The following is a 12,192-nucleotide window of genomic DNA, read 5'->3' as shown; positions in this document are numbered from 1 at the left end:
TAATGAAGTATGTCGATGATCGTTTAAACTAAACTCTGCAATTTCACAGAACATAACTGCTATAGACGCTTGAGGAGCTCCACTGTACAATCCCATGGGATCTCGCAGCCCAACAAGCCATGAAGCCAGCCTCACTAACCGGTATTGAATAGGAAGGAGAAGTAGGAAAACAAAATCGAGCACATCATCCATCCATAGCTCCTTCACAAACACCCGACCTCAAACGCCACCGAGTCCAAATCCATGCGCGCGATGTAGATACCAAAATCCCAAATTATCATTAGGAAGCATAAGTTCATCAGCCTAGGCGTTTGCAGTGACAACTTTGTTGAATCCTGCAGTTATCGTCTTCGTAATCTCTTCATTCTTGTGAGGAAGAAGAGACAATGCATAAGCAACATCATTCCATTGCCGCTCAGTCTCACATCTGGGAAGTCGAGCAGCGAGTTTCTCCGCCAACTGCCGGGCATGTTTCTCCTGCAGGTGCAAAAGGGGTTAGCGCATGAATATCAGAATCATTACATGTAAGCTTTCTCGACGGTGACTTACCTTTTCGACAAAGCCAATCAGGAATTTAACAATGCGCCTCAAAGATGCCTCCTCGAGGTTACGTTCAGCACTCAGAAGGCTGAACATATCAACAAAGTGGTTGTAAACTGCGTTGTCTTTGCCCGCCAACTCAGTGAAAAACATGCGTGCAAGGTCAGCGATACGCTTATCCTCATCCTCAAGGCATTTGGCCATCTCGCCGAGCTGCCCTTTGACCTTGACTTGACCAGCTAGAATAAGGAATGTGAGCGTCATGAGACATGTGCGCTTGACCGAAGCATCGTCATCGTTTAGTCGACGATACAAGAAGTCTGTATTTTCATCGATCAGATGGTTAAAACAGACTGCCATGTCTCCTAAAGCGATTACGGCATTACTGCGGACCGTTGGATCTTCAGATCGCTCCATGATGGTTATCAAAAGTGGCAGGTTTTTCTCGCAATAGTCTGCCGAGACACACATCAACTTGGCCATGCACAAAGTTGCCGCTGCCTGAAGGTTGCGGTCAGCATAGATATTGCTATTTGCGCAGATTTCTGTAACCAATGGCCCAAAATTGGACAGGAGCGAATTCTCGCCATATAGTAATTCACGTTCCCGAATATGTGCCATGGCATCCTGAAAGTCATCTTCAGTAGTCCCACCAATGAGGTCGAGCTCATCATCTTCAGCATTATCGTTTTTTTGGTTTGAGGTATTGGCCGTTTTATTTTTCTCCTGTTCTGCTTTGCGTCGTTTGAAGTCAAGTTCACACAGTTCAAGATGAACAATTTGCTTAATGGCAATATGTCCGACGACGAAGAGCAGTTGAGATAACGAAGTAGACGATGTCTTTTGCTTTGGTTCGTGATGATCCGTCGAAGCCGTTCCAGGTCGTTGCTCTTCCCCGTCATCAGAGACTTTAGAAGGGGATCGCTGAGTCTGTGGCTGGAAGACGAATCGCGTTTTCCGTTTGAGGATGTCAGAACACAAGACATCTGGATGCTTTGACAAGGCATAGATAGCACCAATGGCTTGCTCGGCCACACCGTACCATTCTTTGCTGTCAGATATAGTCTCAACTATAGCTCCAAGCTTCGTCAAAACGGCGTGATCATTACCCAGCTTGGGAATGCCGACATCCTTGGACTTCGCTTGCCGGCCTGGCACCATTCGTCGCAATGCAATGCACGTATATTTAGCGAGCACGAGGTCAGATCTACCCAGGCTTCCAAGGCCGATACGCAACATTGTCTCGATTTCTTTGATGACGACCTCGGGATCTGCCAAAGCAAGCATACCCAGGACAATTATAGCTCCACGACGTTGCGTCCTTGAGATCTCTTTCTTTTGCACACCATAAACCTGCCAGAGCTTCGCAATAACTGCATCTGAAATGTGGCCAGCCTTCATCATAGTACTCAATAGTTGCTCGAGACATGTCAATTCAGCGGGCGTTGAGCCAAAGGTCAGACTGATCATGTTACGCGCAATGTAATTTGCAGCATCATTAGGAGTAAACGAATCTGGCGCCTCGAAGAAAAGTCCTCTATAACAGTCGATCAAGTGAGTCTGGACTCCCTTTCCTTCGTCACTATTACCTTTCGTCCAGATCAGTCGCAACATGCGCCGGATCCCGCTGCGGGAGGTCTCAACCTTGTAGGCATCGAGCACAACAAAGAAGTCCATGGCCTCAATGGCTTCACTTTTGTTTCTCGATGACAATAGCTGGGCAACCAAGCCAGATGATGAATGAAGGACTTCAATGAACCGAATGGCTTCGTTATAATACTTTCTCGTCAACTGTAACCGTGCTAGCAGCTCGGAAGTGGCCGCTTGTTCAGCAGCTTTCTTGATCGCCGTGGCTTTCTCTTCCTCTGTTAACCCCGAGGCCTTGGACGGTGAGTCCTCCGGCATTTGAGTGGCATCATCCAACAGTGCACTGTCAACATGTGATGCATCTGCCCCATCAAAGCCAGGTGTCTCGGGAGGTCTCAATGCGTTCAATTCAGCATCCACCGTGTCAAGCCTAGCTGTCCATTCCTTGTGCGAGAGTTGCCCACCGTGCATGACACTAAACGGGTGAGTCGATACCAGCTTTGCTAGCAATCTAATCGCATTCCGTCGCACATTACTGCTCTTGTCTTCTAAGCTCCTTGCTGCCAACTCCGCCACAGCCTGTCGTCGCTTCGGGAATTTCTGTTCTAGGTCACAGATCCTCATGTAAACCTGGATGGCTCTGCACCGACAGTAAGGATTGATATCAAGAAAGCGCTCTTCGAGCACGTCGAAGAATGCATTGATCTGTGTTTTGTAGTTGTCACTTCGCTCCTCTTGCCGGCTTAGATCGGCGATGAGGTTTCCGCAAACTTCGATTACCGCACATCGAAGGGTGTATGACTATAGAATATTAGATATCCAGTAACTGACGGAATAATGCAGGAAGCGTGTGTAATCACCTCGCTGTCCAATTGCTTGGCCAAAAGAGTCATTTGCTTTATGATAAGTCGTGGGGTCAGCTCTGAGAGCTTCACAATGAACGCCGATACCGACTTGGGTCCGCGTGTGTCATTAGAGTTGAATTCTTTGTTTCCAAGCTCCCTAACAAAACGTTAGCCTGAATTTGTACCATGAATATACGAAGGTAACGGTATGCTACGTACTTCAGTATTTCATCGGAGAGCTGAGGGTAGTCATATTGTTCCGCCAAGATATGTAAGAACTCCGCCATAGGTTCTGAAAGATGCTCAAAATATGTCAAGCTTTGTACTATGGAGGTTTGGGCACCTATCTGGTGAGTTAGTTACTATTTTCTTGCCTCAATGAGCTGACACAAAGCAACTTACCGAATGCATGGCCGTGGTGTTTAACTGCAATGCAAAGGACCTTAAATGCATGCATCCGAATGTTCATACTCTTGACGCGCTGTTCGCTTTCGAGAATAAGGTAAATTGAGCGGGTGAACAGATTGATGAATGTATCACGGTCAGATGTCGTCAGAAATATCCTGCTGAGCTTAAGCTTCATCACTTTGCACATGGTTTCCATTGAGATCTGAATCTGCGCTGTCCAGTCCCAATTTCCATCTTTGGCGTTCGCTTTACTTCTGGCTGATTTCCCTGCGCCCCTGCGAGCGGGTACAGGCTCTGCGGGCTTTTCTGAAGCTTTGACCTCTACAGCACTGAGAGCCCACTGCAGAAGAAATCCATACATCTCCAGGAGCTGCTTGTGATGCTGTATGCCATCCTGCTCATCAGACTCAAGCTCTCCATGGATTATGTCCGCCTCGACCGATAAGCCGGAAACAATCAAATCAAGAAGCTTGCTGAGGGATCTGGTGGGACAAAACGAGCAATATCTGCGCAAATATGAAGATTAGAAACAGTTATATTACAGTGGAAAACTATTTAGAGCGTGAAAGGGATATATCAGGGGCCAGAGCGCACTTTAACAAAAATTGCAGCGTATCGAAGAAAGACGATCGAGCCAGTCCATCTGGGTTTTCCGCGACCGCATCAACGATGGGATTCAATATATTGTCAATCAAAGCGCTAGACAATTGATCCGGATCGGTTTCGCAGTCGAGCAGCTCTGGGTCAGCATCGGGAGTTGGGACAGAGGCCGGATCGCTCAGATAGTGTTTCAGCGATTCGTTTATGTCGAATTGGATCCGGTCCTCCATGATTGGCCACTGCGAGGGTATCCCCGAAGGGCATATAGCTTCTATTATGGGCGACGAGGTCGAGAGATATTGCGATAGTAGCGTATGTGTAGGTGGCGAGCTGAGAGAGGGGTTGGTTTTAGAGGAGGGGAATAGGTCAGAGGGGAAGGAGTGCTGCGGGAAGAGTGACGGACGGCGGTTTGCTTGCCGGCGGCGGGCTTCATTTGTTTGTATCTTTCCCTTTCCGTCGGTGGTTGTGAGGCGGGCGGGGACTGAGGGTTGCGTACCAGTAAATTAAGTCACACGCTCCAACCCTCGATAACTTACGGCCTACCATGCTCCTATCGTGTATTGTAGTACGTCTTGAATTAAAAATTACACAATCACAGCCAATCTCTTCTGCAAACGGCTAACCAGCACACCAGCAGCCTTGTATTTCGGCTTGCTTTGAACCCTTCCGCGTTGTGCTTGTTTCTTGTCAATACTTGTACTGTTAAATTGCAGTCTATCGTTCATGTAACTACGAGCGCAAGTAAACAAACAGATCTTGGTTCCTGGTGCGGCGGTTTTGCATGCTGTTTGAAGGTTTGGATCGTTGCTGGAAAACAGTGAGAGTAACTGACGACTGACTTCTCCCACTACAACGCTAGTTACAACACGATTGGGGCTTCTCATCTATATCTATCCACACGTGTGCGCATGCGCGTGTGCGACTTGATCAAGCAATATTACCCTGCACTCATTTGCATATTCCTATACCCTCGTGCCTTCCTTTTCCTTCCTTAAGCACGATATTCTTATCGGCCGGCTTATTGCACCTGCTCTGTCGTGTTGTCCGGCCCTACTGATCGAACCATCTCCGTGATCTTCCCTGCTAGCCTGTAACAGCCCCTCCAGGCGGCCTCCATTCCAATGTCCGCACTCCATGCAGCTCCTACAGATAACTTTGGCACACATCATCCTGTCGCTGCGACTCAAGGCCTTGAATATGCCAGGCAGGACAGTGCGGCAACAGATAGTGATGGTTCGATAGAGCAAATCCGAGAAGAAGCTGAGTATGAGGAGGGTGGCACTCAAGACAGAGAGGATGTTGATGAATCGGTGAAGGAAGACATGAGAAAGCTCGAGGATACATTTCCCGGCATATCTGATCGGTTTCGGCTGGTGGATAGAATCGGAGAAGGTATAGTGCCGCGGATCAACTGGCCCTTGGCTGTGTCCTTTCACATATTAGCTCCTTCTGCTTGCACCGACGGACTGACTGGCTGGCCATCGATTCACAGGTACCTTTTCCACCGTGTACAAAGCAGAGGACCTCTTGTATGATCACTATGAGAATGACTGGGACACTTTCCAAGGAAACCATACGGACAGTTGGACGGACCAACCGTCTAAAAGACGCCGGGTGGAAGGTGACAACGGCCGCTCAATTTCCGTTAAACGAAGGAAGCCACGGTTCGTTGCATTGAAAAAGATCTATGTGACTAGCAGTCCCCATCGCATCCAAAATGAACTTGAGCTGCTACATGATCTTCGAGGTTGTCGATCAGTATGTCCGTTAATCACGGCCTTCCGCTATCAGGATCAAGTCGTGGCCGTCCTACCCTTCTTCCCACACACCGACTTTCGCATTCAGTATCGCACGTTTCTGGTTGCTGACATGCGACATTATTTTCGGTCTCTGTTCACTGCACTGCACTCGGTCCACAAGCATAACATCCTCCACCGTGATATCAAACCGACGTAAGGACTGCACGATATTCGCCATGTTGTCGGTATCCAGTGTATGCTGACATGAAGATTTGGCAGTAATTTTCTCTATAATCCTGATCTGCGAGAAGGCGTATTGGTCGACTTCGGGCTTGCAGAAGTGAGTGGACCCGCTGAGCATACGAGGCGAGATCATACTGACTCGGGGTCATAGCGTGAGGGTTCTGAGTATACAGGTACCTGCCTGTGTGCAAATGCAGCTTACATACGCCGTAGTAGATATAACCACAGTTATCACAACACTCATTGCTCTCCGATGACATTGTCGGCTGGCTATCCTAAGAACGACTCACGACCATCAAGGCGCGCTAACCGAGCAGGAACGCGCGGGTTTCGTGCACCTGAAGTTCTCTTCAAGTGCACTTCTCAGACAACCAAAATAGATATGTGGTCCGCTGGCGTCATTCTCCTGACTCTACTTGGACGCCGATTTCCTTTCTTTAACTCGGCTGATGATGTTGACGCTATGATTGAGATGGCGAGCATCTTCGGCACCAGACGCATGAAAGCTGCAGCAGCCATGCATGGGCAAATATTTGAAACAAACATTCCTACCATCGGGGAGAAGGGGTATAGCTGGGAGAAACTTGTGAAATGGGCCAGCTGTGTCGAAGAGCTAACCGAAAGTGAGAAGCAGGCCACTCGATTGTTGGCTGGCCTCATGGAACTGGATCCCTACAAGCGCCTGAGTGCCAAGGAAGCCCTACAACATGAGTTTTTCACTGACCCTATAGACCACGATGTGGAATGGGGAGGGGACCCCGATGATAGCGTCGACACTGGGGAGGAAGATGAGGATAAAGATGACGGGGAAGCGGACGAAGTAGCAATGGTATAGAGCTCTTGAGCCAATGTATGATAATGACTGCTGGTGTGATGGGAAATGAAATAAAATAATCTCTAATATTCTATTGGCGATTTCTCACTTGACTCTGCATTTCCCTGACAGGTCCCTTCGAACCAGGCGATAAATTCTTGAGCCGTGCAGCTAGTAAGCAAGGAAGCCACCGCCCCGCCCCCCGGAAAAAAAGACATGGTTATCGGAGAACAAGTTATGTCGCTTCATTGAGAGTAGTGAAAATATTCGTCCTTTAAGTCTAATTATATAGTAGGTTGCGGCGTTCACCAAGAGCGGTGTCATGAAAGTCATAGGGGTGTTGTATATACTTCGGAAATTGGTATAGTACTCGGCGAGCTAGAAACCGTCAATGGGAGCGCGGGTTCTGTTTAGCTGGCCTCGCCGAAATCAACATGTCCTGTTTGTTCGGCATGCTGCGTAGCACCTCTCTCTCCAACAAAAGTCCCTCCACACGTATTGCAACGAAGACGAAACCCAGCTGTATCAGTGTAGTAATGTCTGCTTTGCAGGACTTGGCAGAGCTCCTGCGACTTCTCAAGGACCAAAGGGTCTGCGGCATCGAAAACCTTGGTATCAAAATCAGGAGGCACATCTGAGTGAGTATAAGGAGGACTGGAAGGCGATAAAGCGATAGTATCGTAGTGGATTCCTGAATAGACCACGATACACCGCATCGGCGCGCCTTCGTTGAAGCGATCGATCCGAAGGGTCTGTACGTCTATGGAGCATATTTCAATGTCGAAATGCTTGCTCAAAATGCTCAGCTCAATTCCACCGCCCCATGAGTCCTCATTTTGAATCCAGCGGCAGTATTCGTCGGGCTTCTTCTCCAGTACCGCCTCAGTATAGAGGTTCGGGTGTGCTTGGATAGTCTGTGCAACAACGGATCGTAGTTCGGTCATGGCATCTACTCCCCCCATAGTCGCACTACTCACTGCACGAAAGAGACACGAGTTATCATCGGGCATTATTCGGAGAACGAAGGTTCCGCTATGGTCAGGCGAGGGAACCTCCGGCGGATCATCAGGAGAACCCTTCTTCGATGTGTTGCCTACAGCTGGCGTTTTCAGCGGCTTTTTTGCCGCTTGATGATCGTTGGTGATCGGGGCTCGAACCGAGTTCTCTTTCTGTGTGACGATAAGTTGTTCCCCGTTCAGGGTGATATCTAGATCTGCTAGTTTCTGGTTCGAAGGCAGCCCGTCCAGCACCAGTGGCTTGATATTAGGATAGCCATATTTTACATCGTATGCCGTCAATCCCGTTTTCTGGGTGATTTGGTGCCGGAGGTCATCGATAGTCGCATCTGCCTCCAGCGTGACGCCGGACTGTCCCGCCGGACCGCGAATCCGGATCCTCATTCTTCGTTGTGACGTAGGGTCGCGAACACTGGCGGACCGGTGGGTTGGTAAAGGAGGACAGATTCTGAAGGGTATATGGAATGTATTGAGACCCAATAGGCGGCTTCAGGAGCAGCTGCCGCAGTTGATGAGCGATAAAGGCCGAGAGAAGTCAATTGACCAGCAATCGAACCCGGCACCTGAACCATCGGGGAGGGTTTATTCTCTCCGCCGTGGTCAGGCATGTCTCTCCCCTCCCAAGTGGCGGTGCACCATTGAAAAGGTACATCGCAGCTCCCGGTATGTAATGAAACACGGACACCCCTTACGGTATGTAATTTACCTGTATTGTCGCTCGCAGCTACTTGATGAGTCAGCATAGTTGCTGCGCGAATCTCGTCCTTGTGCGCTGTTGCGCTCATTGTACTCCTGCTTGCACCCCAGATCGGCTCCCGCTGTCGATGTGCTCGACTGACAGGCTCTTTTTGAAATCAAGACTGACGAGTGGGTTTGGGCTTTGATCTGCGTGACGTTTCCTGCGTGGCCGCGGCCGTCTACAGTATGGAACCGGAGCCGTCGCAAGCGCAACCTCAACCTGCTCCTGAGGAACCGGTCAAGTCGATCGAGAACGATGGCCAGACCGATGGTCAGGCTACCGCTCATGGGATCACAGATGACCAATGGAGGTCAATGATGAATGTAGTCTTGGCTATCTATGACTTCAGAGAAGAGGAGTGAGTTCTGCAATCCCCTTCTCCTGTGCGGGCTGAACCCGGAGGAGACTCGCGGCGCTGGGTCGCATTCAGTCCGCGGCTTGAACAAGTCCCTTCAGTTGACTGACAACCCTCTCTTCAACACGGATTGCAGTGGCCATGATCCATCAAGATTGTTCCAGCGAAGCGTCAACAAACGCAATGTCCCCGATTATTATGATATCATCAAGGAGCCCATGGCTCTAAGCATTCTCAAACAAAAGATCAACAAGCGCGAGTATAGGAGTTTCTCGGAATTCGTGCGCGATTGTGCCCTAGTATGTTGGAACTTCCTTGCTCTTGTCACAAACCGGGTCAATAGTTACCTGACATTGTTCCTATCTTCTAGATCCCCCACAATGCGCAAACCTACAACCGCCCCAAATCCCAAGCGTATGAAGATGCGCTCGTGATAAAGGTCTGTAGAAACTCGGGCTCTACCTTCGGTTATCGATGCGTTCATGTTCGGTTTCGCTGACTGCATCTTTGACAACAAAAGGATGTCTTCATTGCAGAGTTCCGAAAACTGGTTGATCAAGCGATCATCACTGCAGGAGAAGCTGAACTTCCCGATCTTGGGGAAATCCCCGAGGCCGATCCACTCCCCGAGGAAGAGGAAGAGGAGGATGAAGACGAGGAGGACGAAGAGGATGAGGAAGATTCGGACGATGAGAACCGACGGAAAAAGAAAAAGGGCCCTCGTCCGGGTGGTAAACGGGACGGTGGCAAAGATGACGGCCAAAAGTCGAACGATCCTGAGCTGAGGAAGAAACGTGGCCGACCACCGCGTGTTGACACTCCGATGGAGGCCAGAATCAAGGCCGTTCTAAAGGGTATCCGGAAGTTGAAAGGGCCTGGTAGCCAACTCAAGGTGCGACATTTCGAGCGGTTGCCCGACAAAGCTACCTACCCGGATTATTACGTGGAAATTAGAGAACCCATTGCTATCGATATCATTAAGCGGAAGTCAAAGCGGAAGAAGTACAACTCGGTGGATCATTTCATGAGGGACATGGACCTAATGTTCAACAACGCAAAGGCCTACAACCAGCCCGAGAGTCAGATTTATAAGGACGCGGTTGACCTGCAATTGGAAGCACGGAAACTGGCTGAGCACGAGAAGAAAAAGCCGGATAGTGAGTATTTGATGGAGGATGGACGCTTACCTTTACCGGATGGTATCCTGCACAAGAGCGAGCTGTGGAAGGTTGGTGACTGGGTCCATATCCAGAACCCGAATGACGTGACGAAACCCATCGTCGCCCAGATTTACCGCACATGGCAAGATTCCGAGGGTGAGAAATGGATCAACGCTTGTTGGTACTATCGCCCGGAGCAAACCGTCCATCACTTCGAGAAGCATTTCTACCCTAATGAAGTGGTCAAAACTGGTCAGTATCGCGATCACCGAGTGGAAGAGATTGTGGATCGTTGCTTCGTGATGTTCTTTACTCGCTACAACCGAGGTCGACCTCGAGGTCTTCCGCCCGATAAAGACGTCTACGTCTGCGAGGCTCGGTACAATGAGGAGAAACATAAATTGAACAAGATCAAAACGTGGGCGAGTTGTCTCCCGGATGAGGTCAGGGAGAAAGACTACGAGATGGATCTGTTTGATGCTCCTCGAAGGATCAAGAAGATCCCCAGCCCAATCAAGCATCTGCTGAAGAGCGATGCAAAGGAAACCGATGACCTGCCTAAGCCGACTTGGGGGGCCGACAATGCGCCTCCTGTCGTCGGTGCGGTCCATCGCCGTCCTCGAGATGAGAACGTAGGCTTTTCCATACCCGCCTTCCTCAATTGCTGGTGATTGGCACTGACAAGACCTACGCTTTTTCAGGAATCTCCTCCCCCAGAGCCGACTCCGTCACCACCTCCGTCCCTGCCACCACCAACTTTACCCCCAGCTCCACCTCGGCAGCCCTCGGTTCCTCAATCGTCTGGACGGCCCAGTGTAGACAATCAAAGCACCGGTGCGACGGCTGGAACTGCGGCGGCAGTCCGATCCCCAGCTGCACCTATTCCTCCGACCCAGAGCTCACCAGTCCCAGCTCCTCCGGTAAATTTCCATCAACCCCAGATTCCCCCAACCCAGGCTTATCAGCCTGCCTTGCAGAAGCGTGCCAGCACGTTTGTCCCTCAAACACCTCATCCGACAACCTACCAAGCGTCGGCTATCTCTCATCCATACGCAGCCGCTCAACAAACACCATATAACCTATATCCTGGCGGCCGGTTGCCGGTTCCTCCGATGGGAATGTACAACCCCAACGCCCCTCGACCGATCGAAGTCTTCCATTTGAGCGATTCCGCGAATGCTGCCATTCCAGCAGATATACGCGAACAGTTCCACTGTGATGACCATGGTCGCGTACTATTTTTCTCCAACCCACCGCTTGATGTAGTGCCATCCGTTCAGCAAAAGCTAGGCCATTCACTCAAGTATCTGGCTGCCAAAGAGGAGCGGAGAAAGCTAGTGGAGGCCAAGAAGCGCAAGGAGAATGATGAGCGGGCCGAACGCGAAGCACGTTCCAAGCGACTGCGAGCTGACGACGAGACTTCTCTCGCTGCTCAGGTGAATGCTCTGACAACCAAGGCCGTGGAAAGCCTAACATCCCAGATCACCCAGGGTACAGATCAGCTCTATGAGATCCTGTATCATGACCGGGCGGGAAGTACCCGACAGGCAGATGCTAAAGCTCACGAACGAAGGCTTCTAGCGGATCACATGTCCCAGCAGGAAACTGCGCGGATATTGGCAAACTCGCAGCCGCCGAGCTACATCACTCTCAAAGGTAGCGCTATGTATCTGAGCGACATCGGGCCTAAGCCTTGATTTCTTGCAAAGGAACAGTGTCAAGTCTACTACGGCTCAAATATTTCCAAATGTTTTATGTGAGACTGTAATCGTGAGCTAGTAGGTAGGATGAGCGTATACAATCACGGAACCCGACTCGGACAAATGACGATGTCTTCGTCTTCATCCTCGGTGGCCTTTATTACCCGACCAATCAATTTGATCGTAGGATAACTTCATTCATCGGTTCAATCTCACATGTATAGTAGTAGCATAAGTGCAGTCGACGTTTTTTTTTTTTTTTGGAGGAGAGGGGGGGGATGCCCCTTCGCTATGATGTGTAAAGGGCATGCAATATCCCACCTTGTTCATTTACACTTACAAGTAATCGACAGTCTGTGCCTTGTCAGAATGCAACAGCATAATGGTTGGAATTTAGTCTACGAGGTGCAGGCATTGCTGTATTCTTTAACATGGAACGAAGTAAT

General features: G+C 49.8%; 4 protein-coding genes across 4 annotated transcripts; 2 read left to right on the top strand and 2 right to left on the bottom strand.

Moving 5' to 3' along the window:
- Positions 1–108: 108 nt before the first annotated feature.
- ASPBRDRAFT_203168 (condensin subunit YCS4) lies at positions 109–4,427 on the bottom strand. The gene is made up of 6 exons (XM_067621659.1): positions 3,975–4,427; positions 3,375–3,886; positions 3,192–3,315; positions 2,988–3,129; positions 550–2,928; positions 109–477 (listed from the first exon to the last, which is right to left on the bottom strand). The coding sequence occupies exons 1-6, from the start codon at positions 4,208–4,210 to the stop codon at positions 304–306; spliced, it is 3,567 nt and encodes a 1,188-aa protein (XP_067485629.1). The 5' UTR covers positions 4,211–4,427; the 3' UTR covers positions 109–303.
- A 674-nt stretch (positions 4,428–5,101) lies between these two features.
- On the top strand, positions 5,102–6,797 carry ASPBRDRAFT_112831 (serine/threonine protein kinase CDC7; the record flags this gene model as incomplete). Its single annotated transcript, XM_067616694.1, has 4 exons — positions 5,102–5,372; positions 5,473–5,932; positions 5,999–6,059; positions 6,114–6,797. The coding sequence occupies 4 exons, from the start codon at positions 5,102–5,104 to the stop codon at positions 6,795–6,797; spliced, it is 1,476 nt and encodes a 491-aa protein (XP_067485628.1).
- A 389-nt stretch (positions 6,798–7,186) lies between these two features.
- ASPBRDRAFT_113903 (ubiquitin-specific protease OTU1) lies at positions 7,187–8,176 on the bottom strand (the record flags this gene model as incomplete). Its single annotated transcript, XM_067616773.1, has 1 exon — positions 7,187–8,176. The coding sequence occupies one exon, from the start codon at positions 8,174–8,176 to the stop codon at positions 7,187–7,189; it is 990 nt and encodes a 329-aa protein (XP_067485627.1).
- A 401-nt stretch (positions 8,177–8,577) lies between these two features.
- On the top strand, positions 8,578–12,007 carry ASPBRDRAFT_37626 (putative RSC complex subunit (RSC1)). Its single transcript, XM_067623765.1, has 5 exons — positions 8,578–8,889; positions 9,023–9,185; positions 9,257–9,325; positions 9,407–10,678; positions 10,748–12,007. Exons 1-5 carry the CDS (start codon positions 8,717–8,719, stop codon positions 11,741–11,743), a joined length of 2,673 nt encoding a protein of 890 aa, XP_067485626.1. The 5' UTR covers positions 8,578–8,716; the 3' UTR covers positions 11,744–12,007.
- The last annotated feature ends 185 nt before the right edge of the window (positions 12,008–12,192 follow it).

Source organism: Aspergillus brasiliensis, assembly GCF_001889945.1.
Source record: "Aspergillus brasiliensis CBS 101740 unplaced genomic scaffold ASPBRscaffold_1, whole genome shotgun sequence".
Classification (NCBI taxonomy): Eukaryota; Fungi; Ascomycota; class Eurotiomycetes; order Eurotiales; family Aspergillaceae; genus Aspergillus; species Aspergillus brasiliensis.
The sequence above is the reverse complement of the archived record's forward strand: the minus strand, read 5'-3'. Positions and strand labels throughout refer to the sequence as shown.